General features: G+C 57.3%; 1 protein-coding gene across 1 annotated transcript in view; it reads right to left on the reverse strand.

Annotated features, from left to right (window-relative positions):
• Nucleotides 1-4,502: 4,502 nt before the first annotated feature.
• C1QL1 (complement C1q like 1) overlaps nt 4,503-12,806 on the reverse strand; it is a 70,962-nt gene continuing 62,658 nt past the window's right edge. The window contains exon 2 of the mRNA XM_065422750.1: nt 4,503-4,682. Within this exon, the coding sequence (XP_065278822.1) occupies nt 4,503-4,682 (180 nt within the window). The remainder of the gene's footprint in view (nt 4,683-12,806) is intronic.

Consider the following 12,806-nt stretch of genomic DNA (forward strand, 5'->3'; position numbering starts at 1 on the left):
GGGCCCAGTTCTGGAGCCAGACTTTCCCCCAGAGCCCAGGCCTGTTACCGAGATCAGCATGTGCTTGAACACGGGCCCTTGTCTGACGTCCCTGCTCCTTGGAAACGGGGCGAAGGAGCCTGCCCTCGGCGGAGCGCTTTGGGAGCTGTGGGGTTAGGAATCGGTATGATCAGTTCTAGCCCAGGGTCACCCCCACCAGGAAACGGAGGCCCAGAGCTGGGAAGGGCCTTGCCTGCAGCCACGCAGCGAGCCCAGCGCTCCAGCTCACAGTCCTGTGCATTGGCCGCGAGGGCCTGCTTGCCTGTCAGCACAGTGCCATCAATTTCAGCTGGAGTTGGGGGGGCTCGAAGACTCAGAACTGGGAGCTGTTTCCGATGAGGTGTCTGTCTGTCTGTCTGTCTGTCTCCAGGGTTACAGGACTGTATCAGGCAGGTCTGTCGGGCACCTCTCCTGTTGCTCTTGCCAAAGAGTCTAGGCCAGGTGGGTTGGGGAGGGTGAAGCACTGCTGGCAAGTCTGTCCCCCAAGAGCTTCACCCCAACACCCTGCTTGCACCTGGCTGCTCCTCCCCCCCCCCCCCCCCGGTGCTGTTCAGGGGAACGTTCTCAGTGTCCTGGTGTGACAAAGTGGGAGAGTTTCTTGTTTTTCCTTGTTTCCTATGGGGGATTTTCTTGGTTTTCCTATGGTTTGCATGCAGAGGGGGTGGGACTCAGTTTCCCTAGGTGCTACGGGTTTAATGAGGTGAGGGGAGAGGGAGTTTGTGGTTACAGAGGACCGGCGAGGGAACTTGGGACCCCGGCCAATGGCGTGGAGAATGGACACCCCAGCGACCGGTGACTGGGTGACCTGGAGGCCCAGCTCAGGAGTTGCAGACGGTTCTGGCCAGTGGGAGGACAATGGGCTGCGGGGAGAGGACCCCGGTGACCTAATCAGCCGATTCCAGACAGAGGGGGCCAGAGGACAGAAGAGAGGAGATGAGGCCCAGGAGACCCTGTTTACGACCCTATTTACCTGGAGAGAAGACAATGGACAGAGGCGGGGCCTGGGGCCGGTGATCTCAGATGCCCAGCTGGGAAGCAGGGGGGCTCAGGGCTGGAGAGGGGGAGCAGGCAGAGCCTACCTGGATGCAGGGAGACTGGGATGTGCTGTGCTGAGGGAGGCCAGGCCTGAGGCCGGAGAGTTTCCTGTGCTGTGTTCAACACTCAATAAACCCTCCTGTGTTACGCTGGCTGAGAGTCGCTCCGGTCTAGAGAACAGGGTTGCATCGTCCCCTTCGGGGGGTGGAGGCCCCAGGGGTCCAGAGCGAGTGGACTCCCTGGGGGGGCCCACAGTGAGAAACAGGTGTGCTGAGGCTTAGAGAGGTGTGGCTCCAGGAGATGGAGGGGCTTAACCCCGAGAGAGAGTGGACCCCCAGGAAAAGGGCTGTCCCACCGAAAGGGGCACCCCGCACAGGGCCAAGAGTGGGCACGATCTGTGAGTCCATGACACCTGGCAACCCCAGTGGCTCCAGGCTGCGGTGCTGGGACACTTGGCTACACTGGGTCATTTCAATGGGGTCATAGGGCCGGTGTTGCAAACCAGCCAGTAAGGGGTCTCCTGCGAGCCCTGGAGAAGGAACAGTTCCTGTGCCGCTTCCCGCTCAGGGTGAGGCCTGGTGGCAAGGATTCCCGCCTGCCCGCTCCCAGCCCCGTCCCTGAGGTGGGACAGCCAAGCCGAGCCCGTGGAGAGCAGCGCGTGGAAGAAGAGACCAGACTCGGGAGAGGTGACAGCTCTTATTTACCACGGATTTGCTCTGATGTTGGTAAGAAAATCAGGCCCTGCCCCCGCCTGATCTCCAGCCCCAGCCCCCAGCTCTGGTGTTGGGACAGGCGGCGTGGAGGGGACTGACATGGCCGGGTCCCTCGCTCCACCTGCGAGGGCTTGTGCGGAAGGGAGGCTGGTGCACCCATGGTGTCTCCCCCACCCCGTTCTTCGGGGGAGGGGGCTGCAGCTCCAGCTGCCCCCCACCGCTCCCCAGGAGAGGCCCCCATATAAATATACACACATCCTGTACATATGTACACGCTGGCTGGGGAGCCCGTGCCCCCCAGCGAGGACTGTCACACTGGGGAAGGCCTGGGGGGACCCAGCAGCCAAGCCAGCGGGAGGGGATGAGCGGCTGACTGCCCAGGAACAGCTGCCCGCCCTCCCCGCTGGAGCCAGCGCTCACCCCGTGCCCTCCTGGGGCCCAGCTGGGATCTGCCTGCTCCCAGGGTGAAGACCGAACCAGGGAGCAGCAGGTATCTGGGAGCACCCCGCAGCCCCCCAGTTCTCACCATCGCAGGAGGGACAACAGCCAGGGAAACAGGAGGCAAGGTGTCGAGTGGGGGGGAGGGCACGGGCACCGAGTGGGGAAGAGAGGGCATGAGCGATGAGTGGGGAGGGGAGGGCATGGGCACTGAGTGGGGGGGAGGGCACAGGCACCGAGGTGGGGGGAGAGAGGGCATGGGCGCTGAGTGACGGGGGAGGGGAGGGCATGGGCAGTGAATGGGGGGGAGGGAACGGGCACTGAGTGATGGGGGAGGGGAGGGCACAGGCACCGAGGTGGGGGGAGAGAGGGCTTGGGCGCTGAGTGACGGGGGAGGGGAGGGCACGGGCACTGAATGGGAGGGGAGGGAACGGGCACTGTGTGACAGGGGAGGGCACGGGCGCCGAGTGGGCTTAATACCGAATTTGCAGTGAGGACTGTAAGGGGTCGGGCTGGTGACAGGACATTCCCCCCACTCCCGCCCCCTACTGGCCTTTCCCCAGCGCCTTCCCCCACAATGAGAGTAAGCCACGGGAGCTGTGGTGATGGGCTGTGAGCCACTGGGACTCACGGGGGCTATGTGCCTCTTGGGGGGGGGCTCATTGGGGGCTCTATGGCACCAGGGAGTGGAACAGGCCTTGCAGGGGGGCTTTGTAGCTGCCGCGGAGAGGGGTGGAATGGGGTTGCGGGGGGCCACATGGCCATCAGCGGAGTGGAAGGGGGCTCACGGGGGTGCCGATTGCCATCCGGGGGTTGGAATGGGGCTTGTGGGGGCCCTGTGGCTGTCAGTGGTGCAAGGGGACTCATGGGGGGCCATGTGGCCATTGGGGCAGTTGGGGGGGCACATAGCAGTTGGGGGGTGGTAGGGGGCTCGTGGGGATTGTGTGGCCATCAGGGGAGTCATGGGGGGGCATGTGGCCATCGAGGAGAACAGGGCTCGAGGGGGGGGCACATGGCCATCGGGGGAGGGGGGTTAGAATGAGACTCGCAGGGGCTGCGTGGCCGTCAGGGGTGGGGGGTGGAACAGGACTTGCAGCGGCCATGTGGCTGTTGGGAGGGCATGGAAAGGTGTTTGCAGGGGGCTGCATGGCCATCAGGGGGAGGGACAGGGCTTGCTGGGGGCCGTGTAGCCATGGTGGGGTGGAACGAGGCTTGCGGGGGGCTGTGTGGCACGGGTCTCATTGGGGGCCGCGGGGCTAACGGGGGGTGGGATAGGGCTCTTGGGCCATGTGGCCCTCGGGGATGGTATGGAGCTCATGGGGCTGTGTGGCCATCGGAGGTGGGCCAGGGCTCGCCGGGGATTGCGTGGTAGTCGGGGGTGGAACAGAGCTTGTGGGGACTGCGTAGTTATTGGGGGGGGGTGGGCCAGGGCTCATGAGAGACTGCCTGGCCATCGGGGGGTGAGACGGGGCTTGTGGGGGGCCATGTGGTCATCAGGGGGTGGGCTGGGGTTCATGGGGGGCTGCATGGTCATTGGGGGAATGGGGCTCACCAGGGGCCACGTGGTAGTTGGGATGGAACGGAGCTTGTGGGGGGCTGCGTGGCCGTCGGGGCATGAGACGGGGCTCACGGGGGCCACGTGGCCATTGGGGGGTGAGACAGGGTTCACGGGGGCCGCGTGACCATCGGGGGGAGACAGGGCTCACGGGGGGCCGCAGGGCTGTTGGGGGTGAGACGGGGCTCACGGGGGCCGCGTGACCGATGGGGGGGAGACGGGGCTCATGGGGGCCGCAGGGGTCAGATGGGGTTCACGGGGGTTCACGTGGCCGTCGGGGGGTGAGACGGGGCTCACGGGGGCCGCGTGACCGTGGGGGGTGAGACGGGGCTCACGGGGGCCGCGTGACCGATGGGGGGGAGACGGGGCTCATGGGGGCCGCAGGGGTCAGATGGGGTTCACGGGGGTTCACGTGGCCGTCGGGGGGTGAGACGGGGCTCACGGGGGCCGCGTGACCGTGGGGGGTGAGACGGGGCTCACGGGGGCCGTGTGGCCATGGGGGGGGGAGACGGGACTCATGGAGGCTGCGTAGCTGTTGGGGGGAGGAAAGAAGGGAAGGGAAAGGGGCAGATGTCAGAGTCTCACTGTCGGCAGCCAGATGCCCTCCCCAGCGCTCCGTGTGGCAGGGAGGCCGTGGCCAGACCCCCGGGCCAGGCTCTAGGGATGTGCCCTGCCCCGGGGAACCTTCCCAGTCTGCTTGGCGAGGGCGAGCGGGCGGCAGCTCAGTCCGAGTAGATGATGAAGCCCGAGAACGTGCTGTATTTGTTGTTGTTTCCCCCGTGCGCCTTGCCGCCGTCCAGTTTGATGAAGACCTCATCGCCGGCATCCAGGTGCAGGATGACGCTGTTGCTGGCGTAGTCGTAGTTCTGGTCAGCGTCCTGCGCGATGGCGCTGGCCCGCACCTGGGGGAGGAGAGAGAGTGCGGTCACCCCTCGCCCCACGGCCAGCCCCATCCCGGCTCACCGCGGGGGGAGGGAGCTGTGTCGTACCAATCACCAGGGCTGTTCGTGGCCCAGACCCCTGCCTTGCTGCCTCCCTTCCCACGAGCCAGAGGCCGGGCCCCTTCCTGCCCAGCGCAGTGTCCCCCAGCCCTGCACTGGCTGGGCCAGCCCCCTCACACTCTCCCTGCAAGGCTGTGGCGGGGGCCACATCATAGGGACGCTAACAGGAGCACGGTGGCTGGAAACATGCGGCCGGAGCAGGGCTCAGGAAGGAATGGAGCCGGAGAACTGGCGACCATTGGAACCGCTTCCTGGGGGTCGGCGCGGATTCTCCACCACTGACAATGTTAAACTCAAGCCTGGATGTTTTTCTAAGAGATCTGCTCTAGGGGTTACTTTGGGGCGGCTCTACAGCCTGGGTCCTACAGGTCAGCCCGGCTCATCTGCCCTTGGAACCTATGACACTGGCAAGGGGAGGGAAAGAAAGAAAGAAAGAAGCAGCTGGAGCAGAGCGAGCAAAGGCGAAGCGAGGAAAGGCAGGACGGGGAAAGGGAAGAGGTGAGGAAGAAAGGAAAGGACTCCTTAGAAGAGCAAGCGAAGGAGCAGTGATGGGCAAGGCTAGGCAGCAAGGGCAGGGGCAGGTTGTAACTTGGGAGGGAGATGCTGAGGGAGGCGCAGTGAAGGCAGACGTTTCTGGAGGTGCCATGACTCTGAGTGCAGCGTGACTCTGGTGCAGACAGGAGCGGCATCATGAGGTCTCTGCTGAGAGTTCAGGGACACCCCTAGCACCCAGCAGAGAGCCTGTTCTGAGGCCATGGAGCACCGCGGCCAGCGCTGGAGGGGTACAAGGGCATCACCTCCCCTGCCCAGAGCCCAGCTCCCCGAGCGGGAGGGAAGTTAAGGGGAATCTTTCTATATGAGGGTTTTATACGGCTGCCCATCCCCGTAGTATCTAGGCACCTTGCCCATAAAATCAATAGCATAGCGAAGCCCCGAGTGGCATCTCGGGCAACCCCTCTCTGTGGTAACCTCTGCTTGTGGGAGGGGCTAGGGGCTCGTGGGTTGGACGTGATTAATTTCCCTTTTCACTTGTTGATTGTGTTTCTGTTTCGGGGGGGCTGGCTGGGGTGTTCTGGGGCATCGATGCTGCGAGTGTCAGTCAGGCGGCGCGAAGGCTTTCGGCGAGACAGGCCCGGCCGGACAGCTCACAGCTCGGCTGCTCGGGTGATTGTTCCAGGAACTCCTAGGGGGCTCAACCCAGAGCAGGGCCCGGCACATAGACCAGCCTAGAGCCAGTCCCTGCTCCACCCAGCCTGCAGGCCAGGCCCAGGATGGACCATCAGCCCCCTGTGATGGATGGAGATTGAGCCACATTTTCATGTTGGCTACCAACCGTTTTGAAAGTCTGGTCCCTCAGGAGCTGCCCAAGGTCCCAGGGCGAGTCTGTAGCAGAGCAGAAATCTTAACCTAGATCTTCTGAGTCCCAGTCTGGGGCACAACAGTTTTGGTCTCAGAGAAGTTCCATGTAGAAATAACATCTATTCCCAGACCAAAAGCCCAGCAGGAAGCCTGGGAATGTGACCCTTTAATACGAGGTTAATACCATGTGAGAAACACAGGCAGCTACCTTGGCTCATTGATAAAGAAAAACCTTTGCGCTACAGCTTGGCCCGAATCGCCTCGGCCCCTAGTTCTCATAGCTCTGTACAGCGTAACACTTTTTGTGGGGGGGGGGGGGGGGGAGAGGGAAAGAAGGAACGCCATTTCTAGGAGTGGACCAAAATAAAAGTGAGGATAATTTTCGGGAATTAAAAAACCCAGCAGCACTGGAGACCAGCAGGGGCCCGACTAACATGGCTGCCTGAAGTCTGAGCTCTGAGGGGATAGCAAAGTAATCTGCCTCCAGCGACCCCATGGGTGGCAGGTGAACCCCCCCTTTGGGGACGCTAGCCCAATGGCCTTGCCCTTTCTGCCTGAGGCCCCGCCCCCCGTATGCTGGAGCCCCAAGGCCCCAAGGCCCCCTCCCGTGACCAGAGGTGCCTGGAGACCCCCCCTCCATGGCCGGAGGAGCTCCAGCCTGCCCACTCCAGCCATGCTGGCTGGCCCTCCCAAGTGCCGGCCCAGTCCCTGGGCCACTGGCCTGACACACACACCCTGCCCCAGGCCGGCCTGGCCCGAGTGCCACCCCATGCCGCCAGCAGGCCCAAACTCCAGGCTGCTGGCTGGAGCTGAGCACCCCCTGCCAGCTTAAGGGTAGACAGGGAAGGAGGGCAGGGCCTCAGGCCAGAGATTGGATGGGGCCACGGCCTGGGTCGGGGAGCCTTAGCCTGGCCAGGCCTTCGATACCCGCCATCCATGATCGACCCCCCTGAAACTTAGTAAGCTCCCCAAAAACCTGAGCACACAATTGAAGAGTCTCAAAAAAATTGGAAAATTGAAAACGATCCTTCACTTAGACGAGTGTTTCCAGCTCGCAGTGAGGAGATGGAAGAGACCAAGTGAACATATGGCAGGCAAATCAGGCAGAAATGCCAGGGCTGCAGAAAACAAAATGGCTACCAAAGGCTAGCAGACAGTGGAGAGCGATGTCGGAGTTTACGCTCATGAGAGAGGATCTCACAACCACACCAGGGCCGGCTCCAGGCACCAGGCAACCAAGCTGGTGCTTGGGGCGGCACCTGGAGGGGGGCGGCGCGGCGCTCGGGCCGCCGGGGAGAGCGGGGCCACAGCCGGGCTCGCCGCCCTCCCCCCGGTGCTCTGGCCGCCCTCCCCCCCCCCCGCGCCCTCCCCCCGGCTGCCGGGGGGAGAGCGGCGAGCCCCGGCAGGGGCTCGCCGCCCTCTCGCCGCCCTGCCCCCGGCGCTCTGGTCGCTGGGGCTCGCCGCCCTGCCCCCGCCGGGGCTCGCCGCCCTGCCCCCTGCGCTCTGGCCACCGGGGGGAGAGCCGAGCCCCAGCCGGGGCTCGCCGCCCTCTCGCCGCCCTGCCCCCGGCGCTCTGGTCGCTGGGGCTCGCCGCCCTGCCCCCGCCGGGGCTCGCCGCCCTGCCCCCGGCGCTCTGGCCGCCGGGGGGGGGGGGGGGGGAGAGCCGAGCCCCCGCCGGGGCTCGCCGCCCTCCTCCCAGGGCTCCGGCCGCCCTCCCCTCCGGCGCCCTCCCCCCGGCCGCCGGGGGGTCGCCACCCTCGCCCCGGGGCTCCGGCCGCCCTCCCCCCGGCGGGAGAGCGGAGCCCCCGCCGGGGCTCGCCGCCCCCCCCCCCCGGGCTCCGGCCGCCCCCCCCCCGCGGGGGGGTGGGGGTGGGGCGTCGGAGGCTTTTTTGCCTGGGGCGGCAAAAAAGCCAGAGCCGGCCCTGAACCACGCTTTGAGCAGTAACGAAGGAAGTTACGGACTTGGAAGAGCGCGTCACTGAGCCTGTAGAGACTGGCCTAAGAGAAGCAAGTGAGAGCGAGGCAGAGCTGCAGAGCCACATGGAACAGAGAGAGAGGGGTGCAGCTTCAACTGGCTGATCTAGAAAACAGAGTAAGAAGAAACAGATACTCTGAAGTTATTCAAAGAAATGTCTGTATACTAATGCGAGAAGTATGGGGAATAAGCAGGAAGAACTTGAAATGCTAGTAAATAAATACAACAATGACATAGTTGGCATCACAGAGACTTGGTGGGATAATACGCATGACTGGAATATTGCTATAGAGGGGTACAGCTTGTTCAGGAAGGACAGGCAGGGAAAAAAGGGAGGAGATGTTGCCTTATGTATTAAAAATGTATACACTTGGACTGAGATTGAGATGGAAATTGGAGACAGACTTGTTAAAAGTCTCTGGGTAAGGATAAAAGGGGTAAAAAACAAGGGTGATGTCATGGGTAGGGGTCTACAACAGACCACCTAACCAGGAAGAAGAGGTGGTGTCACGGAGTGTGGGGGAGTCAGTGCCCTGCACCCCTCTTCCTGAGATTCACCGTGACTCTCAGCCAGCCAGTAAAGCAGACGGTTTATTTAGACGACAGGAACACAGTCCAAGACAGGTCTTGCAGGCACAGACATCAGGACCCCCTCAGATAGGTCCATCTTGGGGTCCCAGGGCATTACACCACAGCCCCCTTGGGAGGTCAGAGTCCCGTCTGCCTCCCAGCCATTCCACCAGCCAGCTCTGAAACCCTCTCCTCAGCCTTTGTTCAGTTTCCCGGGCAAAGGTGTCACCTGGCCTCTAACTCCTTCCTGGGTTCTCCTGTTACATGCTCAGGTATTCTCCCTCACGGCCAGTCTCCCATCCCCCGATGCAGACCATCCTAGCCACACTCCCCTGTCTTCCCAGCCAGCACTCCCCACTCAGCATTCAAAGACCACATTAAGAACAGTCCCAGTTCGTCACAGGTAGATGAAGCTTTTTTTAAATAACTAATAAAATCATCACAAGCACAGGATTTGGTGGTGATGGGGGACTTCAACTACCCAGACATCTGTTGGGAAAATAACACAGTAGGGCACAGATTATCCAACAACTTCTTGGAATGTATTGGAGACAATTTTTTATTTCAGAAGGTGGAGAAAGCTTCTAGGGGAGAGGCTGGTCTAGATTTGATTTTGACAAATAGGGAGGATCTGTTGAGAATTTGAAAGTGGAAGGCAGCTTGGGTGACAGTGATCATACAATGCTAGAGTTCATGATTCTAAGGAATTGAAGGAGGAAAAACAGCACAATAAAGAGAATGGATTTCAAGAAGGTAGACATTAGTAAACTCAGGGAGTTGGTAGGTAAGATCCTATGGGAAGCAAGTCTAAGGGGAAAAACAGTTCAAGAGAGTTGGCAGTGTCATAGAAATTTCTGTCCGTTCCAGCTGAGGAATAAAGAGAGACGGACACAGCTAATCAAGCAAGGAGCCCCGGGAGGGGCGATCCGTTTATTTCAATTGCAATTGGGTTCGAGCTCATAAGTCAGCAAGAACAAAGAAAACACTTACACCAAAGCATTATATGCAGTTGACTATGATAATCTATCGCTCTATGATTGGCCAAAATTTGCTATCATTACCATACATAATTAGCAAGCTACATGTATCTGCCCCTCTTATGACCCCTTATTGTTCATCTATTTGCCCCCTCCTCCTTGCTTATTTTGCAAACCAAGCAGTTTATCTACAGGACGCAGGCACAGAAAGGTCCATTGTCTCCAGGTTTGGAGTTTGGCTACATTTCCTCTTGAAGGAACTTCCTGACTATCTATAGCTGACCCTGCATTTTGTCCTTCTTCTTTCTCCCATGTGTACGTGACAAATTTGCCCCCTGGCAGTTAAGTAGAATAATTTTATATCAGCAGTTTTTCAGAGACATTACTAAGGGCAAAAGAGGAAACTATCCCACTGCGTAGGAAAGATAGGAAGTATGGCAAGAGACCACGCTGGCTTAACCAGGAGATCTTCAATGATCTAAAAATCAAAAAAGAATCCTACAAAAAGTGGAAACTAGGTCAAATTACAAAGGATGAATATAAACAAATAACACAAGTATGAAGGGACAAAATTAGAAAGGACAAGGCACAAAACAAGATTAAACTAGCTAGAGACATAAAGGGCAACAAGAAAACATTCTACAAATACATTAGAAGTCAGAGGAAGACCAAGGACAGCATAGGCCTGTTTTTCAAAGATGGGGGGCAGGGGGAACAATACAGAAAATGTGGAAATGGCAGAAGTACTAAATGCCTTTTTTGTTTCAGTTTTCACCAAAAAGGCTAGAAGCGATCGGACGTCTAACATAGTGAATGCAAGTGAAAACGAGGTAGGATCAGAGGCTAAAATAGGGAAAGAACAAGTTAAAAATTACTTAGATAAGTTAGATGTCTTCAAGTCACCAGGGCCTGATGAAATACATTCTAGACGAATACTCACGGAGCTGACTGAGGAGATATCTGAGCCATTAGTGTTTATTTTTGAAAAGTCATGGAAGACGGGAGAGATTCCAGAAGACTGGAAAATGGCAAATCTAGTGCCAATCTATAAAAAGAGAAATAAGGACAACCTGGGGAATTACACACCAGTCAGCTTAACGTCTGTACCCGGAAAGATAATGGAGCAAATAATAAAGCAATCAATTTGCAAACACCTAGAAGATAATAAGGTGATAAATAACAGTCAGCATGGATCTGTCAAGAACAAATTGTGTCAAACCAACCTAATATCTTTCTTTGACAAAGTAACAAACCTTGTGGTTAGGGGGGAAGCAGTAGACGTGATATATCTTGACTTTAGTAACACTTTTGATACTGTTTCACATGACCATCTCATAAACAAACTAAGGAAATAAAACCGAGATGGAGCTACTCTAAGGTGGGTGCATGACTGGTTGGAAAACTGTACCCAGAGAGTAGTTATCCGTGGATCACAGTTAAGCTGGAAGGACATACTGAGTGGGGTCCTGCAGGGATCAGTTCTGAGTTCAGTTCTGTTTAATATCTTCAGCAGTGATTTAGATAATGGCATAGAGAATACACGTATAAAGTTTGTGGACAATACCAAGCTGGGAGGGGTTGCAAGTGCTTTGGAGGACAGGATTAACATTCAAAATGAGCTGGACAAACTGAAGAAATGCTCTGAAGTCAATAGGATGAAATTCAATAAGGACAAATGCAAAGTGCTCCACTTAGGAAGGAACAGTCAGTTGCACACACACAAAATGGGAAATGACTTCCTAGGAAGGAGTACTGCAGAAAGGGATCTGGGGGTCATAGTGGCTCACAAGCTAAATATGAGTCAACCATGTAACGCTGTTCCAAAAAAAGCAAACATCATTCTGGGATGTATTAGCAGGAGTGTTGTAAGCAAGACACGAGAAGTAATTCTTCCACTCTACTCTGCGCTGATTAGGCCTCAACTGGAGTACTGTGTCCAGTTCTAGGCGCCACATTTCAGGAAGGATGTGGACAAATTGGAGAAAGTCCAGAGAAGAGCAACAAGAATGATTAAAGGTCTAGAAAACATGACCTATGAGAGAAGATTGAAAAAGTTGGGTTTGTTTAGTCTGGAGAAGAGAAGACTGAGAGGGGACATGATAACAGTTTTCAAGTACATAAAAGGTTGTTATATGGACGGGGGAGAAAAATTGTTCTTCTTAACCTCTGGGGATAGGACAAGAAGCAATGGGCTTAAATTGCAGCAAGGGCGGTTTAGGTTGGACATTAGGAAAAACTTCGTAACTGGCAGGGTGGTTAAGCACTGGAATAAATTGCCTCGGGGTCACATAGGCGATGTATAGGGGGGGCATGTGGGGTCAAGTGCCCCCAGATTTCTGCTTGGCCTGCCGGGGTGGGGGAGAAAGAGGGGCTCTGTCCTTCTCCCATTGCGCCTGCCCCCTGGTGGGGAGTAGAAGGGGAGGGACCACTCAGGGTCACTGCTCTGCAGCAAGGCGGCTTCCTGAGAGAGCCTGGCTCGGGCGGTGGCCCGCCCCGTCCCCTCTGTTCCGTGCCTGGTATTGGGAGGCATGAGTCGTCTATGCCTAGGAGGTTGTGGAATCTCCGTCACTGGAGATTTTTAAGAGCAGGTTAGACAAACACCTGTCAGGGATGGTCTAGATAATACTTTGTCCTGCCATGAGTGCAGGGGACTGGACTAGATGACCTCTTGAAGTCCCTTCCAGTCCTCTGATTCTACGATTCTATATCTGGAAGTAGCAGGCTTGCCAAAGATAAACAAAATTGATAAAGAAACTTTAGATAAAGAAATAGCAGAAGAAGAAATCTTAAAGGCAATCGCAAGTATAAAAAGTGGTAAAATTCCAGGATCTGATGGCATTCCAGCTGAGTATTACAAAGTGTTTAAGGAGGTCTTTGGGAGTTCCTTGAGATGTACCTTCAATGCCATTCTTTTAGGGGAGGAACTTCCACAACCTATGACAGAAACTACTGTTGTTGTTCTCCCTAACGTTGGAAACGACCCTGGATTCATAGATTACAAGGCCAGAGGGAGCATTTGTTGATCATCTAGTCTGACCTCCTGTATAGCACAGTTTACCTTATTTATCTCTGATAGGCCCATATCACTTCTGAATCTTAGCATGAAGATTTTAGCAAAAATACTAGCTAGCCGATTGCAGTCCA

The sequence above is a fragment of the Emys orbicularis genome, chromosome 25, assembly GCF_028017835.1.
Source record: "Emys orbicularis isolate rEmyOrb1 chromosome 25, rEmyOrb1.hap1, whole genome shotgun sequence".
NCBI lineage: Eukaryota > Metazoa > Chordata > Testudines > Emydidae > Emys > Emys orbicularis.